This window comes from Eucyclogobius newberryi, unplaced genomic scaffold (genome assembly GCF_026437365.1).
Source record: "Eucyclogobius newberryi isolate DKJ021-1_F unplaced genomic scaffold, fEucNew1.0.hap1 SCAF_5, whole genome shotgun sequence".
Classification (NCBI taxonomy): domain Eukaryota; kingdom Metazoa; phylum Chordata; class Actinopteri; order Gobiiformes; family Gobiidae; genus Eucyclogobius; species Eucyclogobius newberryi.
Window position 1 is genome coordinate 10,146,277 of NW_027316167.1, and position 17,426 is coordinate 10,163,702.

A 17,426-nucleotide genomic window follows, 5' to 3' on the forward strand; every position below is an offset into this window, starting at 1 on the left:
AGTCTATTAAATGAAATAATAAAACACATTTAGATGCAGGTGTAAAATGCGTAATCTCCTCTGTTTTGAAACGTCTCTGCGCAGTCACGTGATGACGTAGCTAAACAGTCACATGAGGTTTGGCCAGACGCAGTGAGAAATCTCCAAAACACGTATCCTATTTTCTCTCGTTTACACCTTTTTCACTTAACAAACAAATCCCCGACAAACCGTAAGTGCATTTTAATACACCTTTACCACAAAACACTAGATATACGGTTGCTTTAGTCTTGTAGTGTTGACATTTGAGTGGCCTCGCTAGCTGCTCCAATGCAGTGGTGTTCGGACAGGCACAGACAAGCTGCTAATGTGTTTGTACTGATAATATCCATCGGTATGACAACTTTTTTAGGTTTTTCTGGAAAGGTTTGCCATTTCAGCTGCAGTCCATGGAAGCAGAGGAGGAGGCAGAGGGCCCAGCACCAGTGTCCCATGATGACTACAATCTGCCATATGAAGGTCTGTGTGTTGTTCATGCTTTCACTTCCGCTTTATCTAGACTCTACAACTCCCCATGTGCTGCAGAGAATAGACAAGACAACGAAAATGCATTGTAGAGCTGAAGTTGTGAAGTATCTGTGTAATCAGACCATGTTTCTGATCCAAAGTGCACTTACGGGATCGCAGAAGTTCACACAGGATTACAAAACAATAGGTGAAAGTTACTGCTTCAAATATTTGCAGAAAAGTACTACCGGTAGTCAATCAGTGTCTATCTGTAAATGATGGATTATACTAATTTCACTCCCAAATCTGACTAAAATATGCCTTCTCCTTTTGACGGTGGTCTTAATAAATCCTTATAATCCCAATTAAATAAAATGCCATCAACCGGTTAAGGGACTACTAAATGACTAAAGGCACTCAAACCCCTCCACCACGTTAAGGTGTCGGTTCAAGGAGGAGATCTTTTAGATAACTAACAAATAACCAACAGGCTTTGTAAGCGGCATACTGAAACTAGTTTGTCATTCACAAATAAAGGCTTAATCTTGAAATCCAAGTGCTGCTGATAACATAACTTCCTGCCGCTCAAACCTTAACATCCTTCTGCCAAAACAGTCAGTTTCCATCTTCTTTTCTTCTTCAAACCTTCTTTATCTGGACACATCAGACTTTATCTCCAAAACATCTACCCTAAACTTGAATCCTCATCTTTTCCATCCTTGACATGTGCAAATGTTACCTCAAAATAGCACATATATCGACACAGAGTTTCCGCAATGTCGCAAGAATGATTGGATATCAATTACATCGAATTTAAGTTCCTCTATGTTGCAATACATCTGTTAAAGCATACGACAATTGCCCACCCTACTACATTTAATCTAATATAGACCATTAGATTAGAGAAAGTCACTCAAGATCACTCTCGCAGGGCTGTGGTCGACTAACGAAATTCATGGTCAACTAAAAACATGTTCTGCTGATCGATTGGTTGACTAAAAAGTGTGCACGACTCTCAAAACTATTGATTATCTCTGTGCATCTGACCCAAACTGCACTCACAAGACTAAAACGACACGAGGACTTCATGCAAAAACAATTATTTGTACAGAAAAGCACTGAAACAGTGCATTTATATGTAAAAAAGAAGATAAAACCACAACAAAACTGGGACTAAACCTGGCACTAAATCAAGACTTGACCAGGTCTAGAAAATGACCAAAACCAAGTCTACATCAGGACAACAGGTCTACATCAAATTATTTATTATGTATTATTTATTATTTATTATTTATTATTTATTATTCATTATTATTATTATCATTATTATTATTATTAAATGTATTGTGTCTTGCTCTCTGTTTATTTATGTATTATCATTTTCACTCATCACTCGTCTTGTCCATGTTTTTTTTTGCCCTGTGTTTGATTATATTGAATTATTAAATGTATTTTTTATTTTTTGTCAAACTTTGTTTATTGTTGTTTGTTTATTAATTCATTATTATTATTATTTTATTTTTTTTCTCTTGCTCTCTGGTTGTGGTTTTGTTTGTTCTGTGTTTGTATGTTTCAAAAAAGAAAAAAGAAATGGGATCATATCAAGTGTGAAGGCATCTTTAGTTCATTCCCAAATCCTCAACAACTCACTTGCCTGACCAACCATTCCCAACACGTTTTGACAGACTTTACAAAACCTGAGGGTCTGGGATCCAACCCAGTCGCTCCAATTTCCAAAGGGAGTGATTGACAGGCGGATTAACCAATCAGACAAACGCATTGTCCGTTCGTGTCTAAACAAACATGGTGGATTACGTGGAAAGAATAAAAATAACACAGACTGAGAAACGTTGCCGACTTCTGCTGAGTCAACAATCGACGCACTAAACTCTATAAATCAGGTAAATGAAGTTATATATTTTGTTCTGAAAATATTTGAGCAATGTCTTCCGCATTTGAGGGACACGTGACACAAATTAGCGGCGGTGGCTGGACCGGTAAATTCTGGAGAGTTTTTTTTGACGCCCCCAATGGTCCAAATCCAGACCGAGATGCATTCGAACAGAATGTGGGCGGGGCTGGCTGGTCAGGCAAACAACTCACTGCATGTCTTCTCATTTTGCTTTTGTCCCGTATAAATCTCCTCATTCTCTAAATAAATGGTTGACTTATACAAATTTTGATTGACGCCATCGACCGACTAATCGACTTAACAACTAAAGACATACAGCCCTAAACTCATGTCACGCACAGGTCTTCGTTGTTTGAGGAATTAGTTTGTCTTCAGCAAAACGCCACACTATTTTATTGGAGAACGATTTACATTTTGGTTTGGCACGAGTTGTCATGGAATCAGACAATACACCGATGCCATTCCTTAACACATAGAGAACACAATTCAACTTAGAATATGAAACGACACAGAAATATCAGACATTTGTATGGCAAGCTTGGGAGAAAACGCCGGGACTGATCACGCAGGCTGTGGTAAGCAGCCTGCGTGATCCTCCTGCGTCTCACCCCGTTTTTTCTCATGCTGGTTGGTTTTATTAGATATTCTGGAATAGGCGGGTCACATTTCTCATTGGTCAGCTTCACATCAAGGCACTTGTTTTACAGCTGGTATTTTTCCTAGAGATCAAGCCTTGGGTAATGTTTACCCAAACTCCTCTGGGCTGTCACCCCCCCTAGGGTAAACATCCTTTGGCCCATCTTTACGACCCTTTCTCTGCAGTTTGTAACACACCCGCTCTTCTCTTAGACTAATGATGCAGATAAAATATCACTATTATGCAGATAAAATACATCACAGAAATATAATCATATATTCACATTTTATCACACGAGTCTAATGGATGTGACATTTGAAGGATAAAAGTGAACAGTGTTTTCATTTGCAGTATCGAATGTATAACCAAAGTTAGTTCAGTATAAATTATTCTAATTAAAGTATCAAAAAAAGCATTAAATGTGTGTCAAATGAGGTAGTAACATGCAGATTTGTACATAAACTAATATAATTCTGCCTGATTTTCCCTAAAATGACCCTCAATTCAAACTGAAGCTGAACTCTTAAATAAAATAAAGGATAAACAAATATGTGAGAATTAAAAGCTGTGAACAAAGGAATGAACAAATCCCGGCTAGATTTTTTTCTAAAGTCAAGAAAACAACGCCCAGAATGTATTTAAAAGGCCTATTAAAAGTTACATTAAAATATTTAGTCTTATTTTTTGATTCATGAGTTTGGAGCATTGACATTGACATTGTCTCAGAATGGTTGATTCGACTAAATATTGTAACCAATAAATTCATGCTTCTCATGCCCTTTCCCAAGATAAAAGGGAAATATAGCCACAAGCGGCAATGATCAGCCCTCACCACGCCGCCGCCACGCCGCAAGAGGAGGGGGCGCTAACGCACCCCAATTGTCCTTTTATTACCTTTATTGTCCTTTTATTATCTACTGCTGAATCTGTGACGCTGTCACATCTTCTCCCGTTAGTTTTACCATCAAAAAGCAATTTTATTTTGAATTCTTGGCAAAATATGCGGCTTTGCCGCACAGACACCGTGACTCTTTGAATAAAAATGTGGATAACTTTTGATGGTCCACCCCTGAAGATGAGTCTCACCAAATTTCACGTTGATAGGGCTAACGCCCTGAGGGGGAGGAGTTTGTGAAAGTCTAAAGTGTAAACATGTTCTGGCGATTTCCCCATTGGAATAATGTGGGAGGTTTCGGTCATCGCTACGGCAAAGCCATAACAATTATGACATGGGTCTCATTGACTTTTTTGATGGGGCCAAAATTGAGTTGTGTGTCAAATTTCATATAATTTCGCAAAACTAAACATTTAACCTCCATATAAAATCTGTAGGGGGCGCTGTGGCGCCAAATTAATTTATTTCACTTCAAGTAGGTTTAGGGCAAAGAGTTTAACAACTGATTCTAATTTGACGCAATTCGGACTTTATCTGTGCAAACGGCAGAAATGTTAAATTTGGGAGAATTCTGAAATTCTTGCTACAGTTTGCGGCTTCGCCGCACAGAGACCGTGACAGGTATCAATGTAATTTGAATAACTTTTGATGTCCCACTCCTCAGTAGCATCTTCACCAAATTTCAGCTTTTTAGAGCCAATGCCCTGGGAGGAGTTCGTAAAAGTACCACGTTTGGAAAAACTCCGAAGTCATGTTTAGCCATTTTTGAAGCAATATGGCCGACATTTGGTTGGGCGGACGGCGTTGCCGTAATAATATTTTTTACTTCTTTTGTCACCATCTACCTCTGCGCCAAATTTCATGATTCTACGATCAGATTTTTTTGGGTCATTTCCCATCTCTCAATGCATTTTTGGTACATTTGGGGGCGCTGACGTTGTGTTTTTGGCCCTCTATACAGTAATAATGTTCAATTTTTGCATTACATACTTATATGAACGGAACATGCAAGATATGGGGAACGTATTCGTGAGCTACTTAGCGCAAATGAGTGCTTTATATGGGGATGACGACCGCGAATGTAAAGTGCTCGTTTAGTGCGCACTTTTGCACGGGCTTCGCCCGTTTACAACGGTAATGTTCCATTTTCCTACTACTAATTAGTATGCACGGGGCGTGCGCGAGTGAAGGAATGCGTTAGTGAGTGTTCGGAAGTGGGCGAGCGCTTCGCGCTTGATTTCGTGCGCACTTTCGCAGCCGTGCTTCGCACGGCCTTACGAGATTAATAGGCCTCTCGCCAGCTTGTGGCGCTCGGGCCTAATAAATGCAGGGAAAACGGGTGAAATGAAAGTAACGAACCATTGATGAAACTGTGCCAATCCACTGTAAACGTGGAACAATAGAATATTAGTAATGCGTGAGTCGTTACAGATCATTGTAAACATAAAGAACAGATTTAATACTTAATGTATAGTAAATGATAAAGGAAGACTGAGAAATGGGGAAGTGTGTGGCCGTTGGTAAAGGGGAAACCGCTGATGTTGTTGATAACTGGCGGTTGACTTTACAGTGTGTGAAGGAAATAAAACGTGACATTTTGTTGACATATTTTGTTCTGATGGCGTGTTTGTCTTGTTCTGGTTCTAGTTTAGTGCTTTGGTTCTGGTCCCTCACATACCCAGTGTTTCCCATTCATGAGACTTTGGCACTAAAAGTCACACTTTTTCTTCACAAATTGACATTTTCAACAACAAAAAATAAAATAATAATAATTTACTTTTTAAAAAAAAAATCATGATTTTCTTGGTGCCAGATCATAATTTTGATTCAATCACAAATCATGTGTTCAACAGTTTTATATTGCCTTTAAGAGGAAGCTAAACTAATCGACCCATTCTTCGTCAAAACAAAATTACCCTTTCTTTCCCATTTATTTTGAATATAGAATGTTGATAAATGTATGTAACTTGGATATTATTCCCCTTGAAAGTTCTGATTTATATGCATTAATAAAGATTGGTGATGGTCATTGCTTTGTTTATCCTCTATAATAACTCCTAATTTGTAGAAACCTATAAATATCCAATAAACAGCATTTTCAGTATAATTTATGAATAATACTGTAATGAATATGTTTGCCAGGTACATTCAAATAAGATACAATTTATACCAATTAATAAACAAAACATAAAAATAAACAAAAAAATAAATTAACGGGCAGCTATAAAATATTGCCTTTTAAATTACTAATAGGCTTTTTAGTTACTCATGCAAACATGGAACACATCTTTAGTAAATGAGTCTTGCTATTGCACTACTTGACTTTATATTTTATATTTTCCTCAGATTGTACATATCATGCAGAAGTTTGTTGTCTGTGAATTTTTGTTCATCGACAAATGGCAATAAACTCCTTTCTGATTCTGATATTTTTTGTGTTATTGTTTTAGTAGATTTCCCATCAGAGCAGGATCAATCACAAAGAAGTTTCCTTGTAACTATATTTTTACATGTTTTATCACAAATTGAATTGCTTTCTATTGGCATTGTAAGCCATTAAACTACTAGTAACTTCCCTTTTGGTTCAGTAAAGGTCGAAGTCTAAATAATGACATCGATTTATTAACTACTACGCTATAAGATAAAGAAGGGCCTGCATTTGTAGCTCAGTGTCTTTAATGTTTAATTGAATGGACAAATTTCCCCTGCTGCAGTGATTTATCTGTATTTAAAACAACATTCTTGTTGAGTGGATTTGATTGTAAAAGCTTTTTTCTCTTGTGTGTGTTCTCTCGGGTCAGATCTGGAGCCGGAGCCTTGTCCAGACTCTGCGTTGGAGGAAAGTGTGTGTGTGGACCGAGCGGCCGTGGACAGACTCACACAGGGGCTTCTCTCTCACTATCTGCCCCATCTGCAGAACTCCAGGAGGGTCCTGCAGGAGCTCACGTGAGGCGCACACAAGCTTAATTCTCTTAAACAAACACAACCCATAGCTTCAGTATAGACAAAGTGGATACAGAGTCACATTTAAAGCTCACACACCTTTTTGAGGAGTTCTTTACTGTCTTTTTAAATCACGCCCCAAAAGAAATATATACTTCACTTAATTCGTAGCTTTTTTAATCTATCCAGCTCTACGCAAAACCATTTGACATTAATATTCTCATGCATTACATTTTCAGAGCAGCTTTTCACATGTTGACAGTCTTAAATGCTGCTTATGGATCTTATTTACGTCTTTGCCTAAAAAAACAACGTTATCATTAGCTACAGACAATGCGCCGTGGTCTGATCTTCTACAATGTACAACAAAATGTACTCTTTTACAATAACAAAGTTGGATATTCCAGCGTTAATATTATTACGATGTGGTCTCATACAAGTTCTAAAACTAGTCACAAACAGTCCAAATGTGTCTAATTTGTCTCGATATCAATACCTGCTCTAGTTTTGATAAAAGATTTAGCCAAATATTATCTGTGTACTTTATATATTATTGCTTAAATTACCAAGAGCACAACAGTCTGGGATGACTTCTGCCATGTTTACTCTTCTGTTTACGTCATGAAACTACTTAAGTCCTCTTTTTCCTCCAAACAGACAAAACCAGGTGATTTTACTGGACACACTGGACCAAGAAGTGTCAAAGTTCAGAGACTGTAACGCTCTGCTGGACCTCAACTCTCTGGTGTGTTCCAGGTTTAACTCAATCAATTATTATTAACTGTGTAAATGCTTCTGCACTGAAGATGTTTTATGTAACTGCAGTTCACAGAGGCCAAAATCTACCACAACAAACTGGTGAACATCAGGAAAGAGATGATCATGCTCCACGAAAAGACCACGAAACTAAAAGTACGTAACCATTTTAGTCCAAAGTTTAGGATTTTTCATCTGTCCATGAGTTTCAGTCGCCACATGTTGTTCGATCATCGTGAAAAACAGCGCATTAAATTGCAAATGATAAGAATTAATACTTCAAGAAGACAGAAGTTATGGACAAACAGGATCTTTGAGGATGTTACAGAAGAGAAATCCTTTGTTTTGAGACTTTTTGTTGAAACAGCTCACTGTGCAACATGCAGCTTTTGTCCTCCAGATGGCAGTAGCAACGACTTCAGTCACTTCAGACCCATGATCTTATTATTTGATTACTTTTATTGTCTCTATTGTACAATTGAACTATCGTAATTTCCCTTTTGGATCAATTTAAAGTGAGTGAAAGTCAAAATAACTTCTATATACCATAGTAGTGTTATTACAAATTACTACAGATTTTCAAATATTATTAGTAGACCTGGGCGAACTTGTTTTTTAATTTGTTTTTGGGAGTATCCTAATAACAATAGTCAGAATCAGAAATCAGAATCAAATGTGAGACAAATGTGAAATGTATGTCAAATGAATCACAAAAGTGCAGAAATATCACAATTTTTTACCTTTCTTTTACACAATTTACAACGCAACTTTTTTCATTTTTGATCATCTTGCATTTCTCACTTGATTAGTCCTGGTTTAGTAGAAAGTACCACAAGGTTTTGAGTTCAAGTCCCAGTTTTGCCCAAACCAAAAAATACCTGTAAAATTCACAACTGAAATTAGGCAAGACATTTATTTCAATTGCTACTTTTGACAAAATATCCGGACAAATCTTCATCAGAATCGCCACATTTAACGCTTTAACAGTTCTCAAAATCTGTGTGAAATACTTTTTACTCTTAAAGTACATTTATAAACGGGTACTGCCGAACGTTTACTTAAGTATCGTTTTGAATGTGAAACTTTTACCTGGGTAATTATTTACACATGTATTTGTGGTTTCTTCCACTACGGAACAATTTGAACATTTGAGGCTCCAAAAGGTCCAGTTTCCCCTTCCCTTTATCTACAACTGCCCTGTTCACTAGACCAGTTTCAGTTATTTTAGGTTAATACCCGCAGGTTGTCTTTTGGGATGTTTTCATCATTTGAGTATGTATCCTTTAAAATGGAGCTAAAACGGTCTCCATCCATTCTCTTCATTGTTTTATACAAGCCTCCCCAGCACTGCCAAAGTTTTATTGATGATTTTACTGAGATGCTCTCAGTCATATGCACAGACTTTGATGGTTTGGTCATTACAGGTGATTTCAATGTGCATGTTGATAATATTTGTGACAGAAACGCTAAAGAGCTTGATGCTGTCCTTGAAACCTTCAGTCTTACTCAGCATGTGAGAGGCCCCACCCACAGCAAAGGGCACACTCTAGATCTCATAATTACAAAGGGGGTAAATATTTCAAATGTTAATGTGATCGATGTTGCTCTGTCTGATCATTTCTGTGTCTTCTTTGACATGTCTGTTTCTCCCAAACCTCCGGTTGGTCCTGCAGTTGTTCAGAGGAGACACATAAGTGATGGCACAGGTGCACTGTTTATGGAAATGATAAACTTTGAAAATGTCTCATGTTCTAATGTAAATGATTTGTTGAACTCTGTTACATCTAGTGTTTTGAATGTTCTGGACACCATCGCCCCTATAAAGGCTAAAATGGTTAAAAATAAGCAGAAGGCGCCGTGGAGAAATGATGATTCGGTCAGGGCACAGAAAAGGGAGTGCTGCAGGGCCGAACGGAAATGGCGCAAGTCAAAGCTCCAGGTTCAAAAAGAGATTTACAAAGAAAAGCTGAACATGTACAACCTAATCTTATGTAGAACTAGGGAAAGATATTTTTCTGAAATAATTGAAAGCTGCAGTAACAACTCGCGTGTCCTGTTTGCCACAGTAAACAGATTAACAAACCCTCCAGCTCAGCTGCCGTTAGAACTCATTTCCACATCCAAGTGTAATGAGTTTGCATTATTCTTTAATGACAAAGTTCAGGGCATTAAAAATGCTATAAATCCCACAATGCAAAAAATTACCCTAAAACCACCAAGACACTTAGAGCTAACTCACTTTGCACCAGTAACTGACAAAACTGTCCATGAGATCATCACCACTCTGAGTTCATCTACATGCTGCCTTGATGTGTTACCCACCAAATTTCTAAAGTCTGTGCTGAACAGTTTGTTAGCACCATTCACTCACATAGTTAACATGTCGCTTCAATCTGGAACATTCCCAATGTCTTTGAAAACTGCGGTCATAAAGCCTCTCCTAAAGAAGAGCAGTCTTGATGCCGCAGTACTGAGTCATTACCGGCCCATCTCTAATCTGCCATTTTGGGGCAAAGTCCTTGAAAAGGTTGTTTACCAACAGCTCACAGATTTCCTCTTAATAAACAACTCATTTGATGTTTTTCAGTCAGGTTTTAGACCTCATCACAGCACTGAGACTGCTCTTGTCAAGGTGACAAATGACATCCGCCTGAACACTGACACGGGCAAAGCCTCAGTCTTAATTCTGTTGGATCTGAGTGCTGCTTTTGACACTGTCGATCATGGGATCATCTTACAGAGACTAGAGGACTGGGTGGGCATCACTGGCACTGCCCTAAACTGGTTAAGGTCCTATCTGGAAGACAGGAAGTACTTTGTTGAAATTGGTAGCTGTGTCTCAGACCACATGACCCTGACCTGTGGAGTGCCCCAAGGGTCAGTCCTGGGTCCCCTTCTGTTCAACCTCTACATGCTGCCGTTCGGTCAGTTGATACGCAGTGAAAATGTGTCCTATCACAGTTATGCAGACGACACTCAGATCTATGTTTCACTATCGGCAGGTGACTATGGACCAGTGGATTCACTCTGTCACTGCATCCAACAGATCAGTTTGTGGATGCAAAACAACTTTCTCCAGCTGAACTCAGACAAGACTGAAATAATCGTTTTTGGCCCACAGAAACAAAGAGAAAGTGTTAGCGGTCACCTCCAGAGTCTCGCTCTAAAACCTACAAACCAAATTAGAAATCTGGGGGTAATAATGGACTCAGACTTGAACTTTAATAGCAACGTCAAATCAATAACATCAGCAGCTTTTTACCATCTAAAAAACATTGCCAAAATCAAAAATATAGTGTCAAAACCAGATTTAGAGAGACTTATCCACGCGTTTGTCTCCAGTAGATTAGACTGTAACGGCCTGTTCACTGTAAAACAGCTGCAGTACATCCAGAACGCTGCTGCTCGGGTCCTGACCAGAACCAGGAAGTATGATCACATTAGTCCTGTTCTCAGGTCTCTGCACTGGCTCCCTGTGGCTCAGAGAATAGACTTTAAAGCAGCTCTGCTTGTGTACAAGTCTCTCCATGGCCTAGGACCAAAGTACATCTTGGATATGTTAGTGCCATATGAACCATCTCGGACTCTGAGGACCTCAGGGACCGGCCTCCTGCTGGTGCCCAGAGTCAGGACAAAACATGGGGAATCTGCGTTTCAGTTTTATGCAGCTAAAATCTGGAACAGTCTTCCTGAAGATGTGAGACAGGCTTCTACTCTGACAATGTTCAAATCTAAGCTAAAAACAGTTTTGTTTAGCTGCGCATATGACTGAAGGGATTTTTTCTTTGCAGTCTTCTCTTTTGTTTGTGATTTTATTAGTTTAGAAAATCAGTTGGATTGATAATTTTTAATTTAGTTAATTTTATTGTATTTCTGTAATTTCTTTGTGATTTGAATGCATTTTTCCTGCTGTGTGAAGCACTTTGAATTGCCTTGTGTATGAAATGTGCTCTACAAATAAACTTGCCTTGCCTTACTGCAGTTAATAATGGACAAAATGCAAAGTACCAATAATGATCTACATAATGTGATATTTTATTCCTAAAGACATGAAATATATGTGTTCTTTTAATTAGTTTAATTTGTGTCTGTAGAAAAAGGCTCTGAAGATGCAGCAGCAAAAGCAGAAGGACCTTTTGGAGAAGGAGACGCAGCGGGAGAAGGAGCTGGAGAGAGAACGGCAGCTCACGGCCAAACCCGCCAAACGGACCTGAAACGTGAACAAAATCATTATTAATACTGTGCAAGGACGCGCCAGGTTTACGCTTATTTACTACCAAAGCTACTGCTGCCTTTTTAGTGTCACGAATAGAGCGGTTTTCACTTAAGTTTATCACAACATATCTGTGCAATACCTGAGTCATCCAGGAGAGGGCGAGACAGGTGGTTAAATATACAGATACTGAAGACAAAACACTAAATGATGCACAATTTTTAGCGTTTAAAAAAAGGAATAATACAATTTAGTAAAAGTAAATCATATCCAACAGATCAGCGGAACACAAATGTTCAGATTACATAAAGCTTTGTTTCACTTTTAAAAGTACTTACCACACTCTATTTATTAGTTATTGCTCTATTCAGTTAAAGATAATAAGACTCATTTAATTTGCCTGAGAAATCTCCAGAAAAGCATTTTTACAATTTTTTTTTCTTTCCAAGAAGTTGCAATAAAGTGGTAATAACATGTATAACTTGCTCTATAAATGCTCAGATTAAAGTAAATGATTTGGGGATTGGGGCGAATTCTGTCATAATTAACTCCTCTTTATAAGTTTAGTTAATAATGTACACATATTAATAAGTGGATTTTTCTAGTGACACTGAGTAAAATGTGCAGCTGAGTGAGACTAAAACACTGTTCAGGACTTGACCCGAAACAGAGGCAGAACTTTATTTATTTATTGTACAGTCACTACTTGTCTGTCCTGAAACTTTAAAATACAATCTTTCTCAGTAATCACCTCTATTTTAGTTTTGTCACACAGCCTCTAACCTTGTGCTTGAACTCTCATAACTCTTGAGTGTGAGCCAGACCGAAAGATGGAATGAAAAGACAGAAAATAGCCAAATAGTCTTTTATTAGATACAGTTTACGTTTCTGTTGGTTTCAGTGCCCGAGACGTGAAAAGAGTGTGACGGTCGCAAAATATAACTGATAAATTCTGTTGTTCATCTTTTCTTTCTCTACATCAGCCATTCTGAAGCAGCCATAAGTAACCGTAACTCAAGAACGAGTGCCGTTCAACATGTTATTCCTGCACAAGTTCATATTGTGTCTGAAAAGTACAATTTCTTCTTTTACTCGAGTAAACGACAGCCCTTCCCACCTCTGTTGTGTCTACGGTAGCAAAACATTTTGAACCAAAGTTTTCTGGACTTTTCCTCTTGTTTTGCAGCTGAATTCAATAGACACTTTTACCGTGCAATGTTCAAACAAGCAAAGTAATACAAACGTTTAAAATGTGATCAAGTCAGAAAGGACAAAGGACGTCGGGCGAAATGCTGTCGACCCAAACCTCGTCCAGTACTTTTTGATAACTTTTTATGCTTGCGTTTAGATGTTTTTTTTTTTTTTTATATATTGCGCCATAACTGTTTATCTGCTCTTTTACTTGACTTATTGTTACCTTTACATCAGGAGGCTTTGATTATAAATAAAGAGAGACTTTTTAGCCAATCAATGTATGCCACAGGAATCATGTTAATTTAAGTCTGTAATGTGTCAGTATTATGTTATCTCATCAAATCATATCACATTTTGTCTGGGCTTTAAGGATATGGTACTGTTGTTTTATACTTTGTCCAGTGTCACAGAAATAGAAAAGAAAGGTTATTCTTTTTATTATTTGCCTGATTGAATGTAAATAATTGTCTGTGTTTTGCACAATTAACAATAAAAACAATCAGACATGGACATCTGGATTCTAAAAGCTGTTTCGCATTCAATTATTATTTATTATTCAATATTAATGTTTTAATAGTATTTTACATGTGTACTTTTCTGTCCTGTCCACCAGGTGTCAATGGAAATGTTTAGTAAAGTACATCTAATAAATACATAAATAGATTACAGATTATATTGTTGTGAGGACATTTAACATTTACATGATTGTGTTTTGTCATATTCTATGTTGGGATATATTTGTAGATTGAAAGATTTTGGTGGTTTACATAAAATAAAATAGCAGTATATAGAGAATAATAATAGAATGGGTCATTTTTATGACTCCAGACTTCTAAGATGTAATTTTCCCTTTTAGGAAATAAGGTTAAGACTGTAGAAAATAAATAATAAAATTATACATTCAATAGTTTTAATAGTTAACAATCCTCGTTCATTTCTGTCAATTCTAAACCACAGCTTTTGTTTCTAAAGAGGATTTAAACAAACACAGCTTGACTTACTTAGCTTCTAGTAGCAAACAGTTTCACTCTCAAACAGAAAGCTTCTTCAGAAAGTATAAAATATATATTATTCCTGCAGAAATTCAACTGCTAATCCAGAAGAAGTGTTCCTGGTTGAGGTGTTTCTGTTTTCAGTGTTATCAGGTTTAAATCATTCCAGCAGAGGTCACTGCTGCTCCAGATTCACAAATATTTGTTTTTCTATCATTTAAAAGTGCACTTTGTGTCGCTTTTCTGATGATGGCGGTCTCTACTTGTCTCCATAAAGATGTGACCGCTTTGCCTGCATGTTCCACAGTGTGGCATTAAACCTATCATCTCACATGTGTTTTTATTGCTGAGGAAGAAAGAAAACACACTTTCTAAATCAAATTTGGACTTAATTTGAAAAAGGACAGAGGCTAAATTAGACTTTTATTTTTGACTTTGTATTTATGTTGTTATCTTCCCTCTTGTCCTTTTACTTTCTATATATATATATATATATATATATATATATATATATATATATATATATATATATATATATATAATTAAATTAGCGGGGTCGCCTCTGCACAGATCTGACCTGTAACTTTGCCTGTTTGCATCGCTTTCTCATCTCCACGGAGATAGAGAAGGCAAAACAAAAACATCTGCAGATACAAGAATGTGGCAGACATCCTCTTCAAGTACTTCTCAGTCTCAAAAGAACGACCTCAAATACCAGGAGAGCGGAAGGATTTGGTGATTCACTTTGATTTTCACCCTTAAACCTTAAATTGCTTGCTTTTCCTTAATGTTGTGTCCATTTTACACACAATTCTATCGTGACAGTTACAAAAAACAGGAGGGCGGTAATAATCATGAAGCAGTGCTCAAAAAGTTCCCATTCAAATTCATTTAAAACACAAAATGTACCCTTTTTCACCCCAAACAAACTTGCTTCGCCCTACCGTCACCCGACCTTCACCCTCACCCGACCTTCACCCGACCCTCACCCGACCTTCACCCGACCTTCACCCTCACCCGACCTTCACCCGACCCTCACCCGACCTTCACCCGACCTTCACCCTCACCCGACCTTCACCCGACTTTCACCCGACCTTCACGACCTTCACCCGACCTTCACCCGACCTTCTCCCGACCTTCTCCCGGCCTTCACCCGACCTTCACCCTCACCCGACCTTCACCCGACTTTCACCCGACCTTCACGACTTTCACCCGACCTTCACCCGACCTTCACCCGACCGTCACCCGACCTTCACCCGACCTTCTCCCGACCTTCTCCCGACCTTCACCCGACCTTCACCCGACCTTCACCCGACCTGGCGAACCACAGAGACCAGAAAAGGGTCCGAACGAGGCAGGAAAGCGGACAAGAAATGAAAGTGACCCAACCGCATGTGTACGTTTTATTGTACACTTTGAGCAGCAGAGAATTTTGGTCATTGTGGTTTCGTCGCTGCTGAAATGTTTGGTTTTGTTTTTGCTTTTTTGGTCAGTGAAGAAGGGAAAACAGAGGTCGAACGGGCCAGAGGCGGGACTTGGACACGAGCGTACGACACACTTCACTAAAAGCCCACGTTTGTCAGTCGAATGCAACAAAACACTTCCTTTGGAGTTTGTATAGCTCTGGTGTTTGTTGTTGTTGTTGTTGTTGTTGTTGTTGTTGTTGTTGTTGTTGTTGCTGTTGCTGTTGCTGTTGCTGTTGCTGTTGCTGTTGCTGTTGTTTACTAAAACTCAACCTCATATTCGAGATGCTTCACTCCATGTTATCCGTGATAACAGACACTTTTCACCAAGCAGGGCTGCCATTTTATTTGGGTTAGGGTGAAGTTATTATCTTTTACTCTACACATTTTATTTTAACTTTTATTTTACACATTTTATTGTATCTTTTATTCTGCACATTCTATGTTATATTCTATTCTACACATTCTATTGTATCTTTTATTCTACACTCTTTATCTCTTGCATTCCCTTATTTTATCTAATTTTGGCATGGTCTGTACATTTTGCATTATTATTTTATGAGTTTTATTTTACATTTTAACGCCTGACGGTGACAATAAATCTGATTCTGATCCTGAATTTAAATGTTAAAAATGAGATGTGGTGTTTCTGCTTGTTGCCAGGTACATAAACCCAAATCCCAAAGTAAAAACAACTTGTGGGTGTGAACACTGCTATTTGTATCGTGGTCATTGTAGACTTGTGTACGTCAGTGTTGTTTACATGTGTGGGATTGTTATGCAACTCTCAGTCAATCACAGCACAGTGCTACTTCTTCATTAAAGTGTGATTTCAGACGAGTTAAGCCTCTAATTGTCCTTTTAATTGTGAGACAGAGGAGGCTTGTTTTCTAACATGAAATGGAAATTATGTTACATATAAAACCTTACACTTCCGCCAAAAAGTCTTCAGTAATTTAGGCAAGGCAAATGTATTTGTAGAGCACAATTCATACACAAGGCATTTTGAAGTGCCTCATACAACAGGAGAAAAATGCATTAAACAAACATGAGAGAAACCACAAAAAAGTTTAAGACATAAAAAAGAAGACTGCAAAGAAAATATTTTCAGTCATATTCACAGCTGAACATCAGCAGGAGGCTGGTCTTCCTGCTGGAGGAGTCCAAGATGGTTCATATGGCACTAACATGCCCAAGATGTACTTTGGTGCTAGGCCATGGAGAGACTTGAGCTGCTTTAAAGTCTATTCTCTGAGCCACAGGGAGCCAGTGCAGAGACCTGAGAACAGGACTAATGTGATGGTACTTCCTGGTTCTAGTCAGGACCCGAGCAGCAGCGTTCTGGATGTACTGCAGCTGTTTTACAGCTCGTTTGGAGAGACCAGTGAGCAGGCCGTTACAGTAGTCTAATCTACTGGAGACAAACACGTGGATAAGTCTCTCCAAATCTGGTTTTGACACTATATTTTTGATTTTTGCAATGTTTTTTAGATGGTAAAAAGCTGCTGATGTTATTGATTTGATGTGGCTATTAAAGTTCAAGTCTGAGTCCATTATTACCCCCAGATTTTGATGTGTGGGTTTTATAGAGAGACTCACTTTCTCTTTGTTTCTGTGGGTCAAAGACGATGATTTCAGTCTTGTCTGAGTTCAGCTGGAAAAAGATGTTTTGCCTCCACAAACTGATCTGTTGGATGCAGTGACAGAGTGAATCCACTGGTCCATATTCACATTCACATTCAGAGACACAAAGTACTTCCTGTCTTCCAGATAGGACCTTAACCAGTTTAGGGCAGTGCCAGTGATGCCCACCCAGTCCTCTGTCAGTGTTCAGGGGAATGCCATTTGACACCTTTACGCATTATCCACACTTTCCTCAGTCTGGAGCCACAAACTGCCTTGGGGCTGACTGACAGAGAAGTGGCTGCTGTTCCA

At 38.4% G+C, this 17,426-nt stretch overlaps 1 protein-coding gene across 2 annotated transcripts; it reads left to right on the plus strand.

The window, feature by feature from the left end:
• Positions 1 to 110: 110 nt before the first annotated feature.
• Positions 111 to 13,547, plus strand: bloc1s6 (biogenesis of lysosomal organelles complex-1, subunit 6, pallidin). 2 transcript variants are annotated; one of them, XM_072465013.1, is made up of 6 exons: positions 111 to 211; positions 392 to 506; positions 6,746 to 6,876; positions 7,531 to 7,618; positions 7,699 to 7,785; positions 11,724 to 13,547. In XM_072465013.1, exons 2-6 carry the CDS (start codon positions 429 to 431, stop codon positions 11,841 to 11,843), a joined length of 504 nt encoding a protein of 167 aa, XP_072321114.1. In that variant the 5' UTR covers positions 111 to 211; positions 392 to 428; the 3' UTR covers positions 11,844 to 13,547. The 2 variants fall into 2 exon arrangements, with proteins under 2 accessions (XP_072321114.1, XP_072321113.1); XM_072465012.1 differs by having other exon boundaries at positions 112 to 211; positions 392 to 498; positions 6,732 to 6,876.
• Positions 13,548 to 17,426: the final 3,879 nt, after the last annotated feature.